The following is a 21,885-nucleotide window of genomic DNA, read 5'->3' as shown; positions in this document are numbered from 1 at the left end:
AGGAGGCATCCAAGTTTCTCCTCATAATTCAGACCCTTGACACTAGGGATCAGTCTCTTGGCTCTTCTGCGCATTACCTCTAGCGCTGGAATGTCTCTCATTTCTTGGTGACAAGAACTAGATGTAGTATTCAAGTTGCGGTCTGACTAGAGCAGTATAAAGTTTGATCATTTCTTCCTCTGACTTGTATTCTAATGTTCTAGCTGCGTAATTAAACATCCTATTGGCTTTGTTGCTGCTCTGGATTGGTTGAACATGTTGTTATATCTACTGAGACTCCTAGATCTCTTGTGGTTTTGTCATTAGTGATTTCAACACCATTCATGGGTACATGTATCACTTAGTTTTCTTTCCTTTACATTTGCTTTACATTTGCCTACATTAAATTTCAACTCCCATTGCTCGGTCACTTACATATTTTAATCCAACTCGTTCTGTGTCTCTGATTCTACTGCTCCTCTTAGTTTGGTATCATCATCTGCAAATTTGACCACTCTGCATTGAGTATGTAAATCAGTCATTTATATAAACCAGAAACAGTAGTGTTCCCAACACCAAACCCTAGGACATCTGTTTCTCCTTGCCCTTCCAAACATGACTAATAACAAGTACTCATTGTTTGTATCCTTCGGCCAATTTCTTATCAATTTCCAGGGTTTACCCTGAATCGTGAAACTTTTGATTTAACTAACAGCCTTTTGTGTGCAACTTTATCAGATGCCATTTGGAAGGGTTGATTTTCAAGCCAACAACCCCAGACAGGAGCCAAGCCACAGAATTCAAACAAAAATATCTTTTTCGCTTGTGTGTGATTGGCAGTTGTGTTTGACTTTGGCTGATAGTTAGTCAAATCTATGAAGCGCCAGCAACTGTTTTGGTGGTATCTAATTAGCTTGGACTGTTCAAATCAGAGTTGATCTGTAACTTTCAAATACACTAGTCAGACTAATTAGCTCCCATAATTGATATGAATAAAGGAATATAAAAAGTTATTTGTAAAGTATAGTTGATTATTGAAGATTGCAAATCCATTTATGTTCCTTATTCATCTGTTCAATAAATTAGTTTATCAGTTAAAGCCTAAAATAAGATTTGTTGTTAGTGGTGTTCTGTCATTTTCAAAGCCTCATGGAGAATCCTTTGGAGGCACAGGATAGATCCAGTAGTTAGAGATCCAGAGAAAAATTTTGTTAACCTGGGCGTGCTATCAAAACTTAACTAAAGATACACTTGAGGCCATAGGGTACCAAGATTCATTTGAGAGTAGTTTGATATAGAACTGAAGTATTTAGAATAAGAAGTGCAGAAAAGACCCAAAAACATAAAAGGCAGCTCTAAAGACTTGCACCCATCTGAGGAATGGAATACTATGCTGCTTGTGATATGTTTGCATTTCAATAAGATAATTTTCCATTAATATCAGTAATGCTGAATATCAGTAATAAAACATAAATAGCATGTTCACCTGAGTAATCAAAAATAAGTATGTAAAATGTATGGAGTTACTCTTCTGTGGATGTTTAGTTCCTTTATAGCGTACATGCACTCACTGTCATCTCTTTTCCCAGTGACCCAGAAAAGCTGAAGGAGGAGCTCAATGACTTGGTCAATGCATTGGTGGAACATTTCTTCCAGCCAGATAAAAATGGCCTGACATCTCAATCCACCTGAAATGATTTCTGAAGTTTAGGCCAGGCAATCTTACCTGCTGTGTCTACAATATTGAAGCACGTGTAGTTTTTGTTGAGGGAAATGTGCTGTGTTGCTAAGGTCATGAGGGAGAATAAATTTTTTCCCATTGTATCTTGTACAAGTCTTATGTTGTATTTTTTTTGGTGGGGGGGAGAATTCCCTTCGGCAACTGAGTGATTTACATTTTTTGAGGAATGTTGTATACATTTCTCCTCTTTTAAAGGGGCAGAAAAGTCTGTTCAAGGTACACTCCAGTGCCTATCTGGAAAACACATATGCATTTATTACTTCTCAAAAATACTGTCGAATTTTCTTAGAAATGTAGCAAGAGTGAAGACTTCATATAGTTGCCATTAATTATAATGGGAGCTGACTTTTCAGTGGCTGAGGGCTCATGAGAAGCAGCTCTCCTCCTTGGGGGTGGTGAGGGAGGGCCAAAAACACCATCACAGAGTTATGTTGGTCATATTTGCAGTGTGAACAGCTCCTGATTGGCTCTCTGGTTGCCCTGTCCATAATTGATATCACTGGAGTAGCTAAAATGGGTAAGGGACACAAAATAATGGATCTCCGTTGGGCAGCAAGGTAATAGTATTTTTTGATGGATAACAAATATGTTGCCATATCTTTTCCAGTTGGACTTTGAGGGTATTTTGAACAGAGAGCACTTTTCTTTTAACATCGTTGTTTCATTTTGAATGGCGCTTTAGTTTAGCTTGACCAGCTTTTTCATATTTTAGCTTTTACATTAGAACTTGTCTGTGTTGTGTTCCCACCACTTGGTAATCCATTGTAAATTATGGATTTTGGACAAATATGAAAGTGTTGATATAGCCAAACTTTAATATGGGAGCTAATCAGAACTGTTAATTTACTATATTTTTCAGTAACACCTGTTTTTTTTAGCGAACTGACTCAATTTTTATGCTAGTTTATGTACTAAGAATGAATTTGACAATAGTATTTTAGATGAATATATAATGGAAACATCTTTAATAGTATATCCTGTTGCAAAACTAAATGTAGCAAACCCTGTAATATTTGTGGAGAAACTAGGACCTTATGTTACTGAAAACATTCCCACAAAAAGCATTGAATGCTAGCTCAAATAATAAATCTGAGATCGATTTAGATTTTTGCTAGCCAAGGGTATTAAGGGACCTGGAGCCAAGGCGGGTGGATGGAATTAGGATCCAGATCAGCCATGATCTCATTGAATGGCGGAACAGCTCGAGGGGCTGAATAGCCTACCCCTGTTCTTATGATACCATAGAGCTTTCAACAAAAACATTTGAAATGTCAAGATACCAGGAAATGGATTAAAGTGTGCAAGCTAATTTGGGCTCTTATTTTTAAAATGATGTTTGAGAAGTTATCTACACTCCAAGGTTTTGCTGCACTTCTTAACTAGGAGTTGTTTTATATGCAGTATGTGTGTGACTGCAGCTTGATTTAATGGATTAATTTACTTCATTCAAAATGAGAGTAGACTCCATTGCTTACATTTTGAAATACTTAAAGGCCCAGCATCTAAATATTGTATTAGAGGAAGATATTCTATGCTTGAATTCTTGAAACACATTTTGCCTTGAGTGGTTCTCTTATAGCTTTGGAGTTGAATCTTGTATGTCTGTACACTATGTATTAGAACAGTTTCTGTTTGAACATTTTGTATTGTGTACTCTCAGTACCAAGTCGCAGCTTTAATTTGGCACTAAAAAGACACAAAATCATTCTGCCATATTCCATTTGGTTCAACAAAAATATATATATATATATATATATACAAATACATTACTACTGTTCAACATATCGTAAGACTTAATGATTTTACATTCTGTTGTAAATGTTTATCAGCCTTACATTTTTCAGCTATAAGCCTGAAGAAATGTTTGGAAAAAAAACTGCAAACCTAGATTTCATCAGTTCATCTACGTCTTTTAGCATTATTGATCCAACAAGCATCCATGTAACCGTCTGATACAACCTGATGGGTATTTTAATAAAATTATCCACAGTTAGGAAAAGGGCCAAATTTACATATAATTAGCAACCAGAGAGCTTTGAGACTGTCACAACTGTAAGAAGTCCTGACAATGCTGTCATTGACTTTCATTATATAGTACAGCTATGTAATAGACATTCCATTCATAAAAATTACTTTCAAAATTTCATATACTGAACATTAAAGGAGGATGGCATTATTTTGGACTAAGTTTTTCATTTTACTTGTAAATATGAAACCTCTTGGAAATGTGCCCATAATCATTTAATAGCTAATGTATGCTACATGCTTGAAGCAGGTGAATAAATGGAACACTATTCCATGTTTTTGGATAGATCTTTAAGCTACTTTATCCCATTATGGTTGGATTTATAGTAAAAATCATACAATTAGGCACTTGCTAACCTATTCTGAGAAGAGGCAGTGTAGCTCTCTGCGATAACGCAGCAGTTTTCCTCCGCTTTCAAAAGAAAACATTCTTGCGTGACCATTATTAAACTAATTTGTTTACATATTGGAAATTATACAATCAATATTTTTAGTTGAATTGTTTCTTTTTGGTTTGTAGTAAATTTGAATGTACTAATTCATTGCAATAAAATTGATTTTATTCCATGGTGTCTGCACATCTTCAGATCTATGAGTACAACTTCTGCAATCAACTAACAAATGTTGGTTTATTTGCATGAGAAACTAAAATCTACACATTATCATGCATTAAAAGAACAAAGTTGACAACATCGCAAAGCTATTAAAGAATTACTGGGTTTTTTTGTATCAAACCCCAACTTTGCAACTTGAACAAAATATGTTCCTAATTCCCACTGTAAATATGAAACTTCTTGGAAATATGCCCATAATCATTTAATAGCTAATGTATGCGACATGCTTGAAGCAGGTGAATAAATGGGACACCATTCCATGTTTTTGGATAGATCTTTAAGCTATTTTAACCCATTACGGTTGGGTTTATAGTAACAATCGTACAATTAGGCACTTATTAACCTATTCCCAGAAGAGGCAGTGTAGCTCTCTTTGCAATAACACAGCAGTTTTCCTCCTTTGTCCCACTGCCCTGCTGCCATTTTTTAAACCAGTTCCTGGTTGTGTCACTCTGATGGAAGAAGCCGGCCGATTATGACCAAACCCAAATCTTTTTAAACTTAATTAAATATCCAGTGTTCTCCCTCCATATACAGTACACTCAAACTAGTCAGCCAATTAATTTTTAGGACTGAAAATTTTTGACTTTCTCCATGAGCTGATGCATTTGGCCGAAGTGCATATAGTGAGTCTGCCTGGCTCGTCCACCAAGTATATCCTGCTAGAGGTTTGGAAGTGCTCCTGTCTTCCAACTCATTGTCAGACTCACTGGGAAAGTCACAAAATCTTTCAATCAGCAAGATAAATATTGACTCGATCCCATGAAATCTCATGGCATCAGGTGAAACATGGGCAGGGAAACCACCTACTGATTACCACCTACCACCCTCCCTCAGCTGGTGAATCAGTCCTCCTCAATGTTGAACACCACTTGGAGGAAGCACTGAGAGTAGCAAGGACACGGAATGTACTCTGGGTGGGGGACTTCAATGTCCATCACCAAGAGTGGCTCGGTAGCACTATTACTGACCGAGCTGGCCGAGTCCTGAAGGACATTGCTGCGAGACTGGGCCTGCGGCAGGTGCTAAGTGAACCAACACGAGGGAAAAACTTACTTGACCTCGTCCTCACCAATCTACCTGTCGCAAATGCATCTGTCCATGACAGTATTGGTAGGAGTGACCACCGCACAGTCCTTGTGGAGACAAAGTCCCATCTTCGCACTGAGGACACCATCCAACGTGTTGTGTGGCACTATCACCATGCTAAATGGGATAGATTCAGAACAAATCCAGCAGCTCAAAACTGGGCATCCATGAGGCGCTGTGGGCCATCAGCAGCAGCAGAATTGTATTCCAGCACAATCTGTAACCTCATGGCCTGGCATATTCCTCACCCTACCATTACCAACAAGCCAGGTGATCAACTCTAGTTCAATGAGGAGTGTAGAAGAGCATACCAGGAGCAGCACCAGACGTACCTAAAAAAAAAATGAGGTGCCAACCTGGTGAAGCGACAACTCAGGACTACATGCATGCTAAACAGAGGAAGCAACATGTTATAGACAGAGCTAAGCAATTCCACAACCAACGGATCAGATCAAAGCTCTGCAGTCCTGCCACATCCAGTCACGAATGGTGGTGGACAATTAAACAACTAACGGGAGGAGGAGGCTCTGCAAACATCCCCATCCTCAATGATGGCGGAGTCCAGCACGTGAGTGCAAAAGACAAGGCTGAAGGGTTTGCATCCGTCTTCAGCCAGAAGTGCTGAGTGGATGATCCATCTCGGCCTCCTCCCAATATCCCCACCATCACAGAAGCCAGTCTTCAGCCAATTCGATTCACTCCACGTGATATCAAGAAACAGCTGAGTGCATTGGATACAGCAAAGGCTACGGGCCCGACAACAACAGGCTATAGTGCTGAAGACTTGTGCTCCAGAACTAGCTGCGCCTCTAGCCAAGCTGTTCCAGTACAGCTACAACACTGGCATCTACCCGACAATGTGGAAAATTGACCAGGTATGTCCTGTCCACAAAAAGCAGGACAAATCCAATCCAGCCAATTACTGCCCCATCAGTCTACTCTCAATCATTAGCAAAGTGATGGAAGGTGTCGTCAACAGTGCTATCAAACAGCACTTACCAATAACCGGCTCACCGATGCCCAGTTTGGGTTCCGCCAGGACCACTCTGCTCCAGACCTCATTACAGCCTTGGTCCAATCATGGACAAAAGAGCTGAATTCCAGAGGTGAGGTGAGAGTGACTGCCCTTGACATCAAGGCAGCATTTGACTGAGTGTGGCACCAAGGAGCCCTAGTAAAATTGAAGTCAATGGGAATCGGGGAAAATTCTCCAGTAGCTGGAGTCATACCTAGCACGAAGAAAGATTGTAAACAATTTTACAACACCAAGTTATAGTCCAGCAATTTTATTTTAAATTCACAAGCTTTCGGAGATTTTCTCCTTCCTCAGGCAAATGTTTTGAGGAAGGAGAAAATCTCCGAAAGCTTGTGAATTTAAAATAAAATTGCTGGACTATAACTTGGTACCGAAGAAAGATGGTAGTGCTTGTTGGAGGCCAATCATCTCAGCCCCAGGACGTTGCTGCAGGAGTTCCTCAGGGCAGTGTCCTAGGTCCAACCATCTTCAGCTGCTTCATCAATGACCTTCCCTCCATCATAAGGTCAGAAATGGGGATATTCGCTGATGATTGCACAGTGTTCAGTTCCATTCGCAAGCCCTCAGATAATGAAGCAGTCTGAGCCCGCATGCAGCAAGACCTGGACAACATCCAGGCTTGGGCTGATGAGTGGTAAGTAACATTCGTGCCAGACAAGTGCCAGGCAATGACTATCTCCAACAAGAGAGTCTCTAACCACCTCCCCTTGACAGTCAACGATATTACCATCGCCGAATCTCCCAACATCAACATCCTGGGGGTCACCATTGACCAGAAACTTAACTGGACCAGCCATATAAATACTGTGGCTACAAGAGCAGGTCAGAGGCTGGCCATTCTGCGGCGAGTGACTCACCTTCTGACTCCCCAAAGCCTTTCCACCATCTACAAGGCACAAGTCAGGAGTGTGATGGAATGCTCTCCACTTGCCTGGATGAGTGCAGCTCCAACAACACTCAAGAAGCTCGACACTATCCAGGACAAAGCAGCCCGCTTGATTGGCACCCCATCCACCACCCTAAACATTCACTCCCTTCACCACTGGTGCACTGTGGCCGCAGTGTGTACCATCCACAGGATGCACTGCAGCAACTCGCCAAGGCTTCTTCGACAGCACCTCCCAAACCCGCGACCTCTACCACCTAGAAGGACAATAGCAGCAGGCGCATGGGAACAACACCACCTGCACGTTCCCCTCCAAGTGACACACCATCCCGACTTGGAAATATATCGCCGTTCCTTCATCGTCGCTGGGTCAAAATCCTGAAACTGCCTTCCTAACAACACAGTGGGAGAACCTTCACCACACGGACTGCAGCGGTTCAAGAAGGCGGCTCACCACCACCTTCTCAAGGGCAATTAGTGATGGGCAATAAATGCTGGCCTTGCCAGCGATGCCCACATCCCATGAACGAATAAAAAAAAAAAATTTCAACATTGATAGCTTTCTGGAGGTATGGAGCATCTGCAGCAAGGCCCATGAATGTACCATTGTGTTCAAGTTATGAGTTTTGCAGGCATAGTAGGCAGCTTTAGGAATATGTCACTGCCTCTATCAAGGAAAAATTTGCAGTGCTATGAGGAAAGAGCGGGGGAGTGGTACTAATTGGCTAGCTCTTTAAAATAGCTGGCATAGGCACAATGGGTTGAATGGCCTCCTGTGCTGTATGATTCTATGATCATAGTTCTTCATCAATTGCCCATGTGCTCAACTGAAGGAAAAGTTTTTGCAAGACTTTTCCCTGTTGTATTAAAAGCTTGTGCTAACATAATGTCTTCGCAAAATTCTGCCTGCCTCTTTCCCTCTTGTGTATATTACACACGGGCAAGTGTAATTTCTGTCAACATCTGTACTGCAATCTGCTGTCAAAGTGAGGAACTCTTAATCTCTAAAATGTTCTGATGAATCTGTTCTATTATTTTAATTAATTCATTTAAATCTGTGGTGATGAATTACATGGTGCAGATTCGATTTGCTCCATCAGAGCGGGATCCAAGTTGGCAGTATACTGATCGGGAGCAGAGGAGAGAGACCGAGAGCGGGGATAAAAGAGCGGCGGACCGAGGCCCGAGACCAGAGCGGCGGCGGACCTGAACGGGAGCAGAGGAGAGAGACCGAGAGCGGGGATAAAAGAGCGGCGGACCGAGGCCCGAGACCAGAGCGGCGGCGGACCTGATCGGGAGCAGAGGAGAGAGACCGAGAGCGGGGATAAAAGAGCGGCGGACCGAGACCCGAGACCAGAGCGGCGGCGGACCTGATCGGGAGCAGAGGAGAGAGACCGAGAGCGGGGATAAAAGAGCGGCGGACCGAGGCCCGAGACCAGAGCGGCGGCGGACCTGATCGGGAGCAGAGGAGAGAGACCGAGAGCGGGGATAAAAGAGCGGCGGCCCCAGGCCCGAGACCAGAGCGGCGGCGGACCTGAGCGGGAGCAGAGGAGAGAGACCGAGAGCGGGGATAAAAGAGCGGCGGACCGAGGCCCGAGACCAGAGCGGCGGCGGACCTGATCGGGAGCAGAGGAGAGAGACCGAGAGCGGGGATAAAAGAGCGGCGGACCCAGGCCCGAGACCCGAGACCAGAGCGGCGGCGGACCTGAGCGGGAGCAGAGGACAGAGACCGAGAGCGGGGATAAAAGAGCGGCGGCCCCAGGCCCGAGACCAGAGCGGCGGCGGACCTGATCGGGAGCAGAGGAGAGAGACCGAGAGCGGGGATAAAAGAGCGGCGGCCCGAGGCCCGAGACCAGAGAGGCGGCGGACCTGAACGGGAGCAGAGGAGAGAGACCGAGAGCGGGGATAAAAGAGCGGCGGCCCGAGGCCCGAGACCAGAGCGGCGGCGGACCTGATCGGGAGCAGAGAGAGACCGAGAGCGGGGATAAAAGAGCGGCGGACCGAGGCCCGAGACCAGAGCGGCGGCGGACCTGATCGGGAGCAGAGGAGAGAGACCGAGAGCGGGGATAAAAGAGCGGCGGACCGAGGCCCGAGGCCCGAGACCAGAGCGGCGGCGGACCTGATCGGATCAAAAACAACAACAGAAAACCAAGGAGTGACGTCACAGGACAGCAGGTAAGTGATTGGTTGGTGAGTATTACTGTTTTTTTTTCTTCTCTAAATTAGGGCATTGGTTTAAACTAAGAGCTGGGAAACTAAGCAGCTTTTATAGCAGGTAGTTTTTTTTTAGTGAACCTAGGTCCCTGGTATAGTTAACATTTTCAAATTTCAACGTAATTTAAAAGGGGAACTAAGCTAAGGCAAATCATGGCAGCAGACCTCGCACCCGTGATATGCCCCTCCTGCAAGATGTGGGAAGTCATGGACACTACCAGTGTCCCTGCCGACCATGTGTGCAGGAAGTGTGTCCACCTGCAGCTACTGACCGATCGTATCTCGGAGCTGGAGCTGCGGGTGGACTCACTGTGGAGCATCCGCGATGCAGAGAAACTTGTGGATAGCACGTTTAGCGAGTTGGTCACACCGCAGGTAAAGGCAGTACAGGCAGGAAGTGAATGGGTGACCACCAGGAAGAGTAAGAGGTGCAGGCAGGTAGTGCAGGGGTCCCCTGTGGCCATCCCCCTCTCAAACAGGTATACCGTTTTGGATACTGTTGTGGGAGATGGCTCACCAGGGGAAGGTGGCAGCGGCCAGGTTCATGGCACCGTGGCTGGCTCTGCTGCACAGGAGGGCAGGAAAAAGAGTGGCAGAGCTATAGTGATAGGGGACTCGATTGTAAGGGGAATAGACAGGCGTTTCTGTGGACGCAACCGAGACTCCAGGATGGTATGTTGCCTCCCTGGTGCAAGGGTCAGGGATGTCTCAGAGCGGCTGCAGAACATTCTGGAGGGGGAGGGTGAACAGCCAGTTGTCGTGGTGCATATAGGTACCAATGATATAGGTAAAAAACGGGATGAGGTCCTACAAGCTGAATTTAGGGAGTTAGGAGTTAAACTAAAAAGTAGGACCTCTCAGGATTGCTACCAGTGCCACGGGCTAGTCAGAGTAGGAATGACAGGATAGCTAGGATGAATACGTGGCTTGAGAGATGGTGCAAGAGGAAGGGATTCAAATTCCTGGGACATTGGAACCGGTTCTGGGGGAGGTGGGACCAGTACAAATTGGACAGTCTGCATCTGGGCAGGACTGGAACCAATGTCCTAGGGGGAGTGTTTGCTAGTGCTGTTGGGGAGGGTTTAAACTAAAGTGGCAGGGGGATGGGAATAGATGCAGGAAGTCAGTGGGAAGTAAAGTGGTGACAGAAACAAAAGGCAGTAAGGGAGAGTGTACAAAACATGACCGGACAAATGGTCTGAGAAAGCACGGCAAAGACCAAGGGAAGTCTAGATTAAACTGCATTTATTTCAATGCAAGAAGTCTGATGGGCAAGGCAGATGAACTCAGGGCATGGATGGGTACATGAGACTGGGATGTTATAGCTATTACTGAAACATGGCTAAGGGAGGGGCAGGACTGGCAGCTAAATATTCCAGGGTATAGATACTATAGGAAAGATAGAGCAGGAGGTAAGAGAGGAGGGGGAGTTGCGTTCTTGATTAGGGAGAACATCACGGCAGTAGTGAGAGAGGATATATCCGAGGGTTCGCCCACGGAGTCTATATGGGTAGAACTGAAAAATAAGAAGGGAGAGATTACGTTGATAGGATTGTACTACAGACCCCCAAATAGTCAACGGGAAATTGAGGAGCAAATATGTAAGGAGATTACAGACAGCTGCAAGAAAAATAGGGTGGTAATAGTAGGGGACTTTAACTTTCCCAACATTGACTGGGACAGCCATAGCATTAGGGGCTTGGATGGAGAGAAATTTGTTGAGTGTATTCAGGAGGAATTTCTCATTCAGTATGTGGATGGCCCGACTAGAGAGGGGGCAAAACTTGACCTCCTCTTGGGAAATAAGGAAGGGCCGGTGACAGAAGTGTTAGTGAGGGATCACTTTGGGACCAGTGATCATAATTCCATTAGTTTTAAGATAGCTATGGAGAAGGATAGGTCTGGCCCAAAAGTTAAAATTCTAAATTGGGGAAAGGCCAATTTTGATGGTATTAGACAGGAACTTTCAGAAGTTGATTGGGAGAGTCTGTTGGCAGGCAAAGGGACGTCTGGTAAGTGGGAGTCCTTCAAAAGTGTGTTAACCAGGGTTCAGGGTAAGCACATTCCTTATAAAGTAAAGGGCAAGGCTGGTAGAAGTAGGGAACCTTGGATGACTCGGGAGATTGAGGCCCTAGTCAAAAAGAAGAAGGAGGCATATGACATGCATAGGCAGCTGGGATCAAGTGGATCCCTTGAAGAGTATAGAGATTGCCGGAGTAGAGTTAAGAGAGAAATCAAGAGGGCAAAAAGGGGACATGAGATTGCTTTGGCAGATAAGGCAAAGGAGAATCCAAAGAGCTTCTACAAATACATAAAGGGCAAAAGAGTAACTAGGGAGAAAGTAGGGCCTCTGAAGGATCAACAAGGTCATCTATGTGTGGAACCACAAGAGATGGGTGAGATCCTAAATCAATATTTCGCATCGGTATTTACGGTTGAGAAAGGCATGGATGTTAGGGAACTTGGGGAAATAAATAGTGATGTCTTGAGGAGTGTACATATTACAGAGAGGGAGGTGCTGGAAGTCTTAACGCGCATCAAGGTAGATAAATCTCCGGGACCTGATGAAATGTATCCCAGGACGTTATGGGAGGTTAGGGAGGAAATTGCGGGTCCCCTAGCAGAGATATTTGAATCATCCACCGCTACAGGTGAGGTGCCTGAAGATTGGAGGGTAGCAAATGTTGTGCCTTTGTTTAAGAAGGGCGGCAGGGAAAAGCCTGGGAACTACAGACCGGTGAGCCTGACATCTGTAGTGGGTAAGTTGTTAGAGGGTATTCTGAGAGACAGGATCTACGGGCATTTGGAGAGGCAGGGACTGATTAGGAACAGTCAGCATGGTTTTGTGAGAGGAAAATCATGTCTCACGAATTTGATTGAGTTTTTTGAAGGGGTAACCAAGAAGATAGATGAGGGCTGTGCAGTAGACGTGGTCCACATGGACTTTAGCAAAGCCTTTGACAAGGTACCGCATGGTAGGTTGTTACATAAGGTTAAATCTCACGGGATCCAAGGTGAGGTAGCCAATTGGATACAACATTGGCTTGACGACAGAAGACAGAGGGTGGTTGTAGAGGGTTGTTTTTCAAATTGGAGGCCTGTGACCAGCGGTGTGCCTCAGGGATCGGTGCTGGGTCCGCTGTTATTTGTTATTTATATTAATGATTTGGATGAGAATTTAGGAGGCATGGTTAGTAAGTTTGCAGATGACACCAAGATTGGTGGCATTGTGGACAGTGAAGAAGGTTATCTAGGATTGCAACGGGATCTTGATAAATTGGGCCAGTGGGCCGATGAATGGCAGATGGAGTTTAATTTAGATAAATGTGACGTGATGCATTTTGGGAGATCGAATCGGGCCAGGACCTACTCCGTTAATGGTAGGGCGTTGGGGAGAGTTATAGAACAAAGAGATCTAGGAGTACAGGTTCATAGCTCCTTGAAAGTGGAGTCACAGGTGGATAGGGTGGTGAAGAAGGCATTCAGCTTGCTTGGTTTCATTGGTCAGAACATTGAATACAGGAGTTGGGATGTCTTGTTGAAGTTGTACAAGACATTAGTTAGGCCACACTTGGAATACTGTGTACAGTTCTGGTCACCCTATTATAGAAAGGATATTATTAAACTAGAAAGAGTGCAGAAAAGATTTACTAGGATGCTGCCGGGACTTGATGGTTTGACTTATAGGGAGAGGTTAGATAGACTGGGACTTTTTTCCCTGGAGAGTAGGAGGTTGAGGGGTGATCTTATACAAGTCTATAAAATAATGAGGGGCATAGATAAGGTAGATAGTCAAAATCTTTTCCCAAAGGTAGGGGAGTCTATAACGAGGGGACATAGATTTAAGGTGAGAGGGGAGAGATACAAAAGGGTCCAGAGGGGCAATTTTTTCACTCAAAGGGTGGTGAGTGTCTGGAACGAGCTGCCAGAGGCAGTAGTAGAGGCGGGTACAATTTTGTCTTTTAAAAAGCATTTGGACAGTGACATGGGTAAGATGGGTATAGAGGGATATGGGCCAAGTGCAGGCAATTGGGACTAGCTTAGTGGTATAAACTGGGCGACATGGACATGTTGGGCCGAAGGGCCTGTTTCCATGTTGTAAACTTCTATGATTCTATGATTCTATACTGAAGAGCATTGGAATTTCCAGACTTCAGGATCTTTCCTCTAAGTTCTATTTGCCACAAATGACAGCCACATCGATAATTCTCCTCGGTTCATGCCTCGTGCGTTCTGCGTACAGCCTGCCAGACTTGGACAATACCTGTCATGCTGTCTTCATTCTTCCTTTTATACACATCTACAAAAGCATCTTCATTTTACAACTGAGTTCCCATGCTGTTTTGATTTGCTATGTCCATGAAGGATCTTTGATATTTATCCTCTGTCATGGACCCTGATAGCAAAATAAATTCTTTGCTGTTCTGGAAAATAAAACAAGGAGCATAAAATACTGCATGAAAGCATTTTGAAAACTGGAGACTTAGACTGCACATGGGATTGAACTGATTTCAGAGATGATTTTAATTTTCAACAATGGTACTAAACAAGCACTAATGGACCAACTGCCCATTATACACCACACCCGATTTTCCTTTCCATCAAAGTCAGTGTGTATCGGGTGATGTGTATAATGGACAGCCAGTACGCTATCCCCGAAAGTTAATAGAGCAGATATTGTTTTAAGCCCATTTTCAGGCTCAGATTGGATGTTGCACCCAATCAAGTGGATAGAACTAAGGCCCCAAATTGGTCGCTCAGACTAATTTAAATAGAATAGACAGGTCAGCGCTACTCACACTGTTCATTGGCAGTTCACTTAAAGGGTAGGGGGCATCAATACCACATGTGGCTGACACCATTTAAAGACTCTAAGCTCTGGAACTCCCCCCTAAACCTTTCTGCCTCTCCACCTCTCCTTTAAGACCCACCTTAAAACCTACCTGTTTGCCCAAGCTTTTGGTCACCTGTCCTAATGTCTCCTTCTGTGGCTCGGTGTCAATTTTTGTCTGATTACGCTCCAATGAAGCGTCTTGGACTGTTTTACTACGTTAAAGTTGCTATATAAATGTAAGTCATTACGTCTGATAGGGTATTCCATGCTCTAAGAATCCTGTGTGTAAAAACATTCTCCTAACCTCTTCCTTCATTCTTTTGATGTTGATCTTAAATTTGTGCTCTCTAGTCACCAATCATCTTAAGTTTGTGTCTTCTAGTCAGCAACCCGATGACCAATAGAAAGTTTTTTCTTTATGCACCTTATCAAAACCTTTCATAATTTTGATCAGCTCTATTAGATCTCTTCTAAACCTTCTCTGTTCCAATGAAAAAGCCCCAGTTCACCTAGTTTCTCCTATTAACTAATGCCTTTCATCCCCAATATCATCTTAGTACCCTCTTCATGGCCATGACATCCTTTAGCTTGAGCATAGAGGTTGGTAGGGACAGAGTGTAAACTTCTAATGGAGTGAATTGCTAACAGAGTGAGGACATTCAACTGGGAATTTGGTGAGTGTGGGAATTAGGTGCTAAGTAATTTAAACCGAGGGACTATAAATTAATCTATCAACTTTTAAAACTGAAATTTAAAAAAAAATACATAAAATAAAAAAGACAGTAATTACTAATTATTTCAAAATCAAGCTAAATCCATTTACTAAATATAATCTAGATCTCAAGTGAGCTGGAGTGTGAGTTGGAGACACTCTGACACATATCAGGGAGGGGGAAGAATATCTAGATAGTTTTCTCCAGAGTAGGATCACACCTCAGAGGATAGCACAGGTGCAGGAAGGGGAGCTTGTGACTGTTAGTCATCAGGGTAGTGGGAACCTAGGAGAGGTAGAGAAGGAGGTCACGCAGACACTGGTCATAACCAACAGATATGAGGTACTTGATACCTGTGAGGATAAGGATAAAGGCTGCAGGGAGGATGCCCAGAATGCTAACCATGGCAACATGGAGCATAAGGCGGTCCAAGGGGGGAGATCAAAATAGAAAGGTTGTAGTCACAGGGGATTCTATAATTAGGGGTTTGATAGCGTCCTCTGCAGTCGTGACCGAGAGTCCAGGAGGGTGTGTTGCCTACCTGGTGCAAGGGTAAAAGACATCTCGGAGCAACTGGAGAGGAACTTGGAAAGGGAGGGGGAGGATCCAGTTGTCATGGTTCATGTCAGCACCAACAACATAAAGAAGAACAAGGAGGAGGTTCTGCTAAGGGAATATCAGAAGCTAGGAACTGAATTAAAAAGCAGAACCTCATGGGTGGTAATCTCAGGATTACTACCCGAGCCATATCTAATTAGCATAAGGATATGCAGATCAGAAAGGCTATGCTTGGCTGCAGAGTAGTGTGGGAAGGAGGGGTTCCATTTCACAGGACATTGGCACCAGTACTGGGATCGGAAGGAGCTGTACTGCTGGGATGGGCTCCACCTGAACCGGGGTGGGACCAGAGTCCTAGTGGAAAGGATAAATAGGGCGGTGGATAAGGCCTTAAACTAGCAAGATGGGGGGAGGGATCGGGTAGCAATAACAAATAACAGGAGAATGAGTAAAGGACAGATCAGGGTAAGGAATAAAGATAACAAATGGTCAAGGAACAAAGAGAGTTATAAAACAGAAGTATGAAAGGACTGTTTAAAAATAAAGTAAAAGGAACAACAATTAAAGGCACATTAAACTACATGTACAGCAATCTACAGAGCGTCCAAAATAAAACAGGGCAACTAGAGGCAATAATCTGTAGCGAGGAACCAGATGTGGTAGGAGTAACTGAAACATGGCTACATAAAGAACAGGACTGGAAACTAAATACTGCAGGTTATAACATAATCAGAAAGGAAAGGGAAGGAAGAAGGGGGAGGAGTGTGGGGTAGCTGTACTGCTTAGAAATAACATAACGGCAGTTGAAAAAAGGAACATAACTAACAGAAGAATAGAAACAGAATCCATATGAATTGAAATAAAAGAAAGGATTGATCACGCTAATAGGGGTACTCTACAGACCACTTAAGAGTGGAAAGGAGGTGGAGGAAGAAATATGTAAGCAAATATGTGAAATGAGTAAAGGGCATAGAATAATAATCATGGGAAATTTTAACTACCCCCAAGTAAACTGGCAAGAAAAGGTAGGTAAAGGGATACAGGGAATGGAGTTTTTACAATGTGAGCAGGACTCATTTCTTACCCAATATATAAAAAGCCCAACAAAAGAGGGAGCATTGCTGGATCGAGTATTGGGAAATGAACCAGAAAAGATAAAAGAAGTAAGTGTTGGGGAACATCTAGGCAATAGCAATCACAACATAATAAGGTAGAAGATAAAGAATGAGAGGGACATAAGTAAGATGACTTCATCTTACTTATGTCAATTACTTATTACAATTACTTTAATTGTAATTTATTACAATTAAAGTAATAAATTGGAAAAAAGCTGATTTTAAGGGGATGAGAATGGAACTAGGGAAAATAAAGTCGAAGCTCGTGGAATCAAGGGTAAATTATTGACCTGGTTAGGAAATTGGCTGAGCGACAGGGGACAGAGAGTAGGCATAATGGGCAGGAACTCAAATTGGCAGGATGTGACTAGTGTTGTCCCACAGGGATCTGTGTTGGGGCCTCAACTAGTCACTGTATTTATAAACGACTTAGATGACGGGATAGAGAGCCACATATCCAAGTTTGCCGATGACACAAAGATAGGCAGCATTGTAAGCAGTGTAGATGGAAGCATAAAATTACAGCGAGATATTAATAGATTAAGTGAATGGGCAAAACTGTGGCAAATGGATTTCAATGTAGGCAAGTGTGAGGTCATCCACTTTGGACCTAAAAAGGATAGATCAGAGTACTTTCTAAATGGTGAAAAGCTCAAAACAATGGAGGTCTAAAGAGACTTTAAGGGTCTATGTACACAGATCATTAAAATGTCATGCAGAGGTACAAAAAATAATCAAAAAGGCTAATGGGATGCTGGCCTTTATATCTAGTGGATTAGAATACAAGGGGGTAGAAGTTATGCTACAGTTATGCAAAGCCCTGATTAGACCATATCTGGAATACTGTGTTCCGTTCTGGACACCGCACCTTAGGGAGGATATATTGGGCCTTGGAGGGAGTGCAGCGTAGATTTACCAGAATGATTCCTGGACTCGAAGGGTTAAATTATGAGGAGCGATTACACAAACTAGGGTTGTATTCCCTGGAATTGAGAAGATTAAGGGGTGATTTGATTGAAGTTTTCAAGATATTACAGGGAACTGATAGGGTAGATAGAGAGAAACTATTTCTGCTGGTTGGGGAGTCTAGGACTAGGGGACATAGCCTAAAAATTAGAGCCAGGACTTTCAGGAGTGAAGTTAGGAAACACTTCTACACGCAAAAGGTGGTAGAAGTTTGGAACTCTCTTCTGCAAACGGCAGTTGATGCTAGCTCAATTGTTAATTTTAAATCTGAGATTGATGGATTTTTGTTAACCAAAGTTATTAAGGGATATGGGACTAAGGCGGGTATAAGGATTTAGGTCACAGTTCAGCCATAAATTCATTGAATGGCAGAACAGGCCTGAGGGGCTAAATGGCCTACACCTGTTCCTATGTTCCTCTAGCAGAGGCACTATTACATATATATACAAATTCATTCGGAAAGGGAATAGTGCCAGAAGACTGGCAGACAGCTAATATGAGTCCTATATTTAAAAAGAGAGATAGAACAAGACCAATTTAGCTTAACCAATTAGCTTAACATCGGTGGTAGGAAAGATAATGGAATCCTTACTCAAAGATGTAATAGAAAAACATCTAGAAACTGAAAATATAATAAAGAATAATCAGCACAGATTCCAAAAGGGAAGGTCATGCTTGATCAACCTTATTGATTTTTGAAGAAGTAACAGAAAGGATAGACAAGCAGTAATGCAGTAGTTGTAATATATTTGGATTTTCAAAAGGCCTTCAATGAGTAGTAGACTCATGACTAAGGTCAGAGCATGTGGAGTCAGGGGACAAGTAGGTGAATGGATAGCAAACTGGCTACAAAACAGAAAACAGAGAGTAGGATTAAAGGTAGTTACTCAGACTGGCAAAGGTGGGAAGTGGTGTTCCTCAGGGATCAGTGACCACTGTTGTTCACCATTTACATAAACGATTTTGACTCAGGAATCGGAAGTACAATTTCAAAATTTCCAGATGACACCCAGTTGCGAGTGTAGTTAATACCGAGGTGGACTGCGACAAAATACAGGAAGACGTTAATAAACTTGCAAAATGGGCTTGTAATTGGCAAATGAATTTCAATATAGATACGTGTAAGGTGGTACTTTTCGGCAGGAAGAATAAGGAGGCCACATACTTTTTGGAAAATAAGAGTCTAAACGGGGTGGAGGAGGAGGGGGATCTGGGGATACAGATACACCAATCACTAAAAGTAGTGATGCAGGTTAATAAGGCTATAAAAAAGCAAACCAAGCACTGGGGTTCATTTCTATAAGGATAAAATTGAAAAGCAGAGAAGTTACATTAAACGTGTATAGAACCTTGGTTAGACCAAACTTGGAGTAATGTGAATAGTTCTGGTTGCTATATTGTAAAAAGGATATAGAGGTACTGGAGAAGGTGCAAAAAATATTTACTAGGATGATACCAGAACTGAGAAGTTAGAAAAGAGAAGACTAAGAGGTGACCTGATAGAGGCCTTTTAAGATTATGATAGGGTTTGATAGGGTAGATGTAGAGAGAAAATTTCCACTTGCAGGGAGACCAGAACTAGGGGCCATAAATATAATTGTAAACAATTTTACAACACCAAGTTATAGTCCAGCAATTTTATTTTCAATTCACAAGCTTGTGAATTGAAAATAAAATTGCTGGACTATAACTTGGTGTTGTAAAATTGTTTACAATTGTCAACCCCAGTCCATCACCGGCATCTCCACACCATAAATATAAGATAGTCAGTGATAAACCCAATAGGGAATTCAGGAACAACTTCTTTACCCAGAGTGTGGTTAGAATGTGGAACTCACTACCACAAGGAGTAGTTGAGGTGACTTGTATAGATGCATTTAAGGGGAAGCTGGATAAATGTATGAGGGAGAAAGGAATAGAAGGATATGTTGATGGGGTTTAGATGAAGAAGTGTGGGAGGAAGCTTGTGTGGAGCATAAACACCAGCATGGACCTGTTGGGCTGAATAGCCTGTTTCTGTGCTGTGCATTCTATGCAATTCCTAAAGTAGGGCACCCAGACCTGGACTCATTTTCTAAATGTGGCATAACCAATGATTTGCACTGAGAGTCTCCCATCCTTTCTCCCTGTTGGGCCCGGACTCCAAATATATACTGTAACTTCAGTCTTGGTCATACCTGCTTAATAACGATGATAAAAGTTCGTTACAGTGTAAACACCTCCAACCCCACGCAGGCATGAAGCAGAATGAAAAACAAAACAACAGTGATGAATGAATGTGTAACTTCTGAATGAGAGATGGAGGAGGCGCTTCAGCGGAACTGTGCTGGGCTGTTGCTGGGTATTGAGATTATTTTGGTACATTTGGAAGGTGAGCTGCATGCTGTGGGCGGATGTCAATGCTCAGACTCAGTTGGATCCCGCGCCCTCTGTCTCTGCAGCCACAGTAAGATCAGGCTGGGCTGCAAACCCAAGCCATGGTCTTTCCCCACCCTCTGGGGATGAGCCGGGGGATATTATCATCGCTCTGAGTTCGAGTGGCGGTGGGGCCGAGGATGGAGAGGGAGAGTCTGATCGGTGAGAGGAGGCTCGGCGTGTCCACCGCTGCCGCTCCGAGCCTGGCTCAGGGCGATCAGAAGCTCTCGCCGGCAGCCGGAGGCAGCGGCAGGGGGCAGCGGTTCAGCCTGCAGCTGGTGGGCTCGGTGTGGGTTCACCGGCTCACCACCTTGCCCATGCTGCCCTGGGTGGTGGCTGAGGTGCGGAGACGCAGCGCCCGGGGCTCGGGGACCCGCCGTGTCCGCTTGCAGGTGTGGCAGGGCTGGGTGCGCTGCGTGGCTGCCGCCGGCTCCGGCCCCGGCCCGGATCAGGACTCCTCCGGCACCGTGTTCGAGCACCGAGCGCAGCACATCCACAAGCTGCTGCACAACAGCAACGAGCTGAGCTATTTCGCCTATCTGACCAGGAGCCCGGCTGAAGGGCAGCAAAAAGAAAGCCTCTGCTTCGTATTCAGGGCTTCTGATCCCACTCTGGTAAGACTTCAGCTCACATTGTTCTATTGTATATAGGGGTCTTTCTCTAATTGTATTGCAATAGCAGGAAAATATAGAAATATATCCCAAAGTGCAAGAAAATGTGTAACTTATAATTATAAAGTGGAGTAATTAGTACTGTTAATATTTTTCATAATGGAAAACTTCCTTTGAGAGACACTTCAAGCAGCTAGTGTGCAGTATTTTAATGAGTTTCAGTTGGATTTTTCAGTTAGTTTAATGAAGACTGTTTATTATAATGTGGTGGTTTTGTTTCCTTCATGAGTTTCCAATGAATATCTTTCCATTTAATACAGGTACCACTGCTTGCTGTATATGTGTGTGATACATTTCAGTGAAGGTCACAAAAGAGAATAATATTGCCAAAGGACGGAGGACATTGTGTTGTTGCTCTTGTTTTTTTTGGACGGCATTTTGACTGGCTGGGACAGTCAAGAATAGGTAGCTCTTCAAAACTCAGCTGAAGGTCCGTTGTTTTTGGCTGTTGCAGTTAAGATTGCACTGCAGGAGACTCCGTTTCTGTAATGTGTTCATTTAAATTGCTTGAAGTTACTGAAATATTTCATCAGTTTAAAAACATTGGTAGGGAGATCTGCTTAGATTCACTTGTGTCTTGCTTAATATTTTATCAAGTGCTTGTGACCCTCCAAATGACTTTAATATGTTGAGTATAATGTACCTTATTTGTCTGAGTTTTAAACAAAACATAATATTTTCAAATAGTGATAGATGGAACCAGACAATAGTCATCTTTCATCATTGCACTTTTCCATACCCGGGAAATGGTCAAGTCCAGGATCAGAAATGCTCTGATTTGCCTGTTCACAGAGTGGTGGCATTGGCATGATAGCAGGAGCACTACTACACAATCAATTCATTAAATAAAAAATGAGTTTACTTGCCCCTTGGTGGAAGAACCATGATGTTAGCTTTCTATCTCTGGTAGGCAAATTACTGTATGGTTATTTTGCTGCCTTTAGCCTGAAATTTACAGTTAATAATTGTTTATTATATCATTCAGACAAATAATTGAACATTGAAAAAGTATCAGCCATTTCAGTGAGC

The 21,885-nt window shown here is 43.4% G+C and overlaps 2 protein-coding genes across 8 annotated transcripts in view; both read left to right on the top strand.

Moving 5' to 3' along the window:
* The window catches only part of pgm2 (phosphoglucomutase 2), a 63,297-nt gene extending 58,985 nt beyond the window's left edge, over positions 1 to 4,312 (top strand). For both annotated transcript variants that reach the window (XM_067988950.1, XM_067988943.1), the window contains exon 14: positions 1,569 to 4,312. In XM_067988950.1, the coding sequence (XP_067845051.1) occupies positions 1,569 to 1,671 (103 nt within the window). In that variant the 3' untranslated portion in view covers positions 1,672 to 4,312. The remainder of the gene's footprint in view (positions 1 to 1,568) is intronic.
* A 15,854-nt stretch (positions 4,313 to 20,166) lies between these two features.
* Positions 20,167 to 21,885, top strand: part of tbc1d1 (TBC1 (tre-2/USP6, BUB2, cdc16) domain family, member 1) — a 262,797-nt gene continuing 261,078 nt past the window's right edge. For 5 of the 6 annotated variants that reach the window (XM_067988911.1, XM_067988881.1, XM_067988901.1 and 2 more), the window contains exon 1: positions 20,167 to 20,799. In XM_067988911.1, coding sequence (XP_067845012.1) covers positions 20,326 to 20,799 — 474 coding nt within the window. In that variant the 5' untranslated portion in view covers positions 20,167 to 20,325. The remainder of the gene's footprint in view (positions 20,800 to 21,885) is intronic. The other variant, XM_067988926.1, reaches the window with a different exon arrangement.

This window comes from Heptranchias perlo, chromosome 1 (genome assembly GCF_035084215.1).
Source record: "Heptranchias perlo isolate sHepPer1 chromosome 1, sHepPer1.hap1, whole genome shotgun sequence".
Classification (NCBI taxonomy): Eukaryota; Metazoa; Chordata; class Chondrichthyes; order Hexanchiformes; family Hexanchidae; genus Heptranchias; species Heptranchias perlo.
This window is presented reverse-complemented; position numbering and strand designations above follow the sequence as displayed.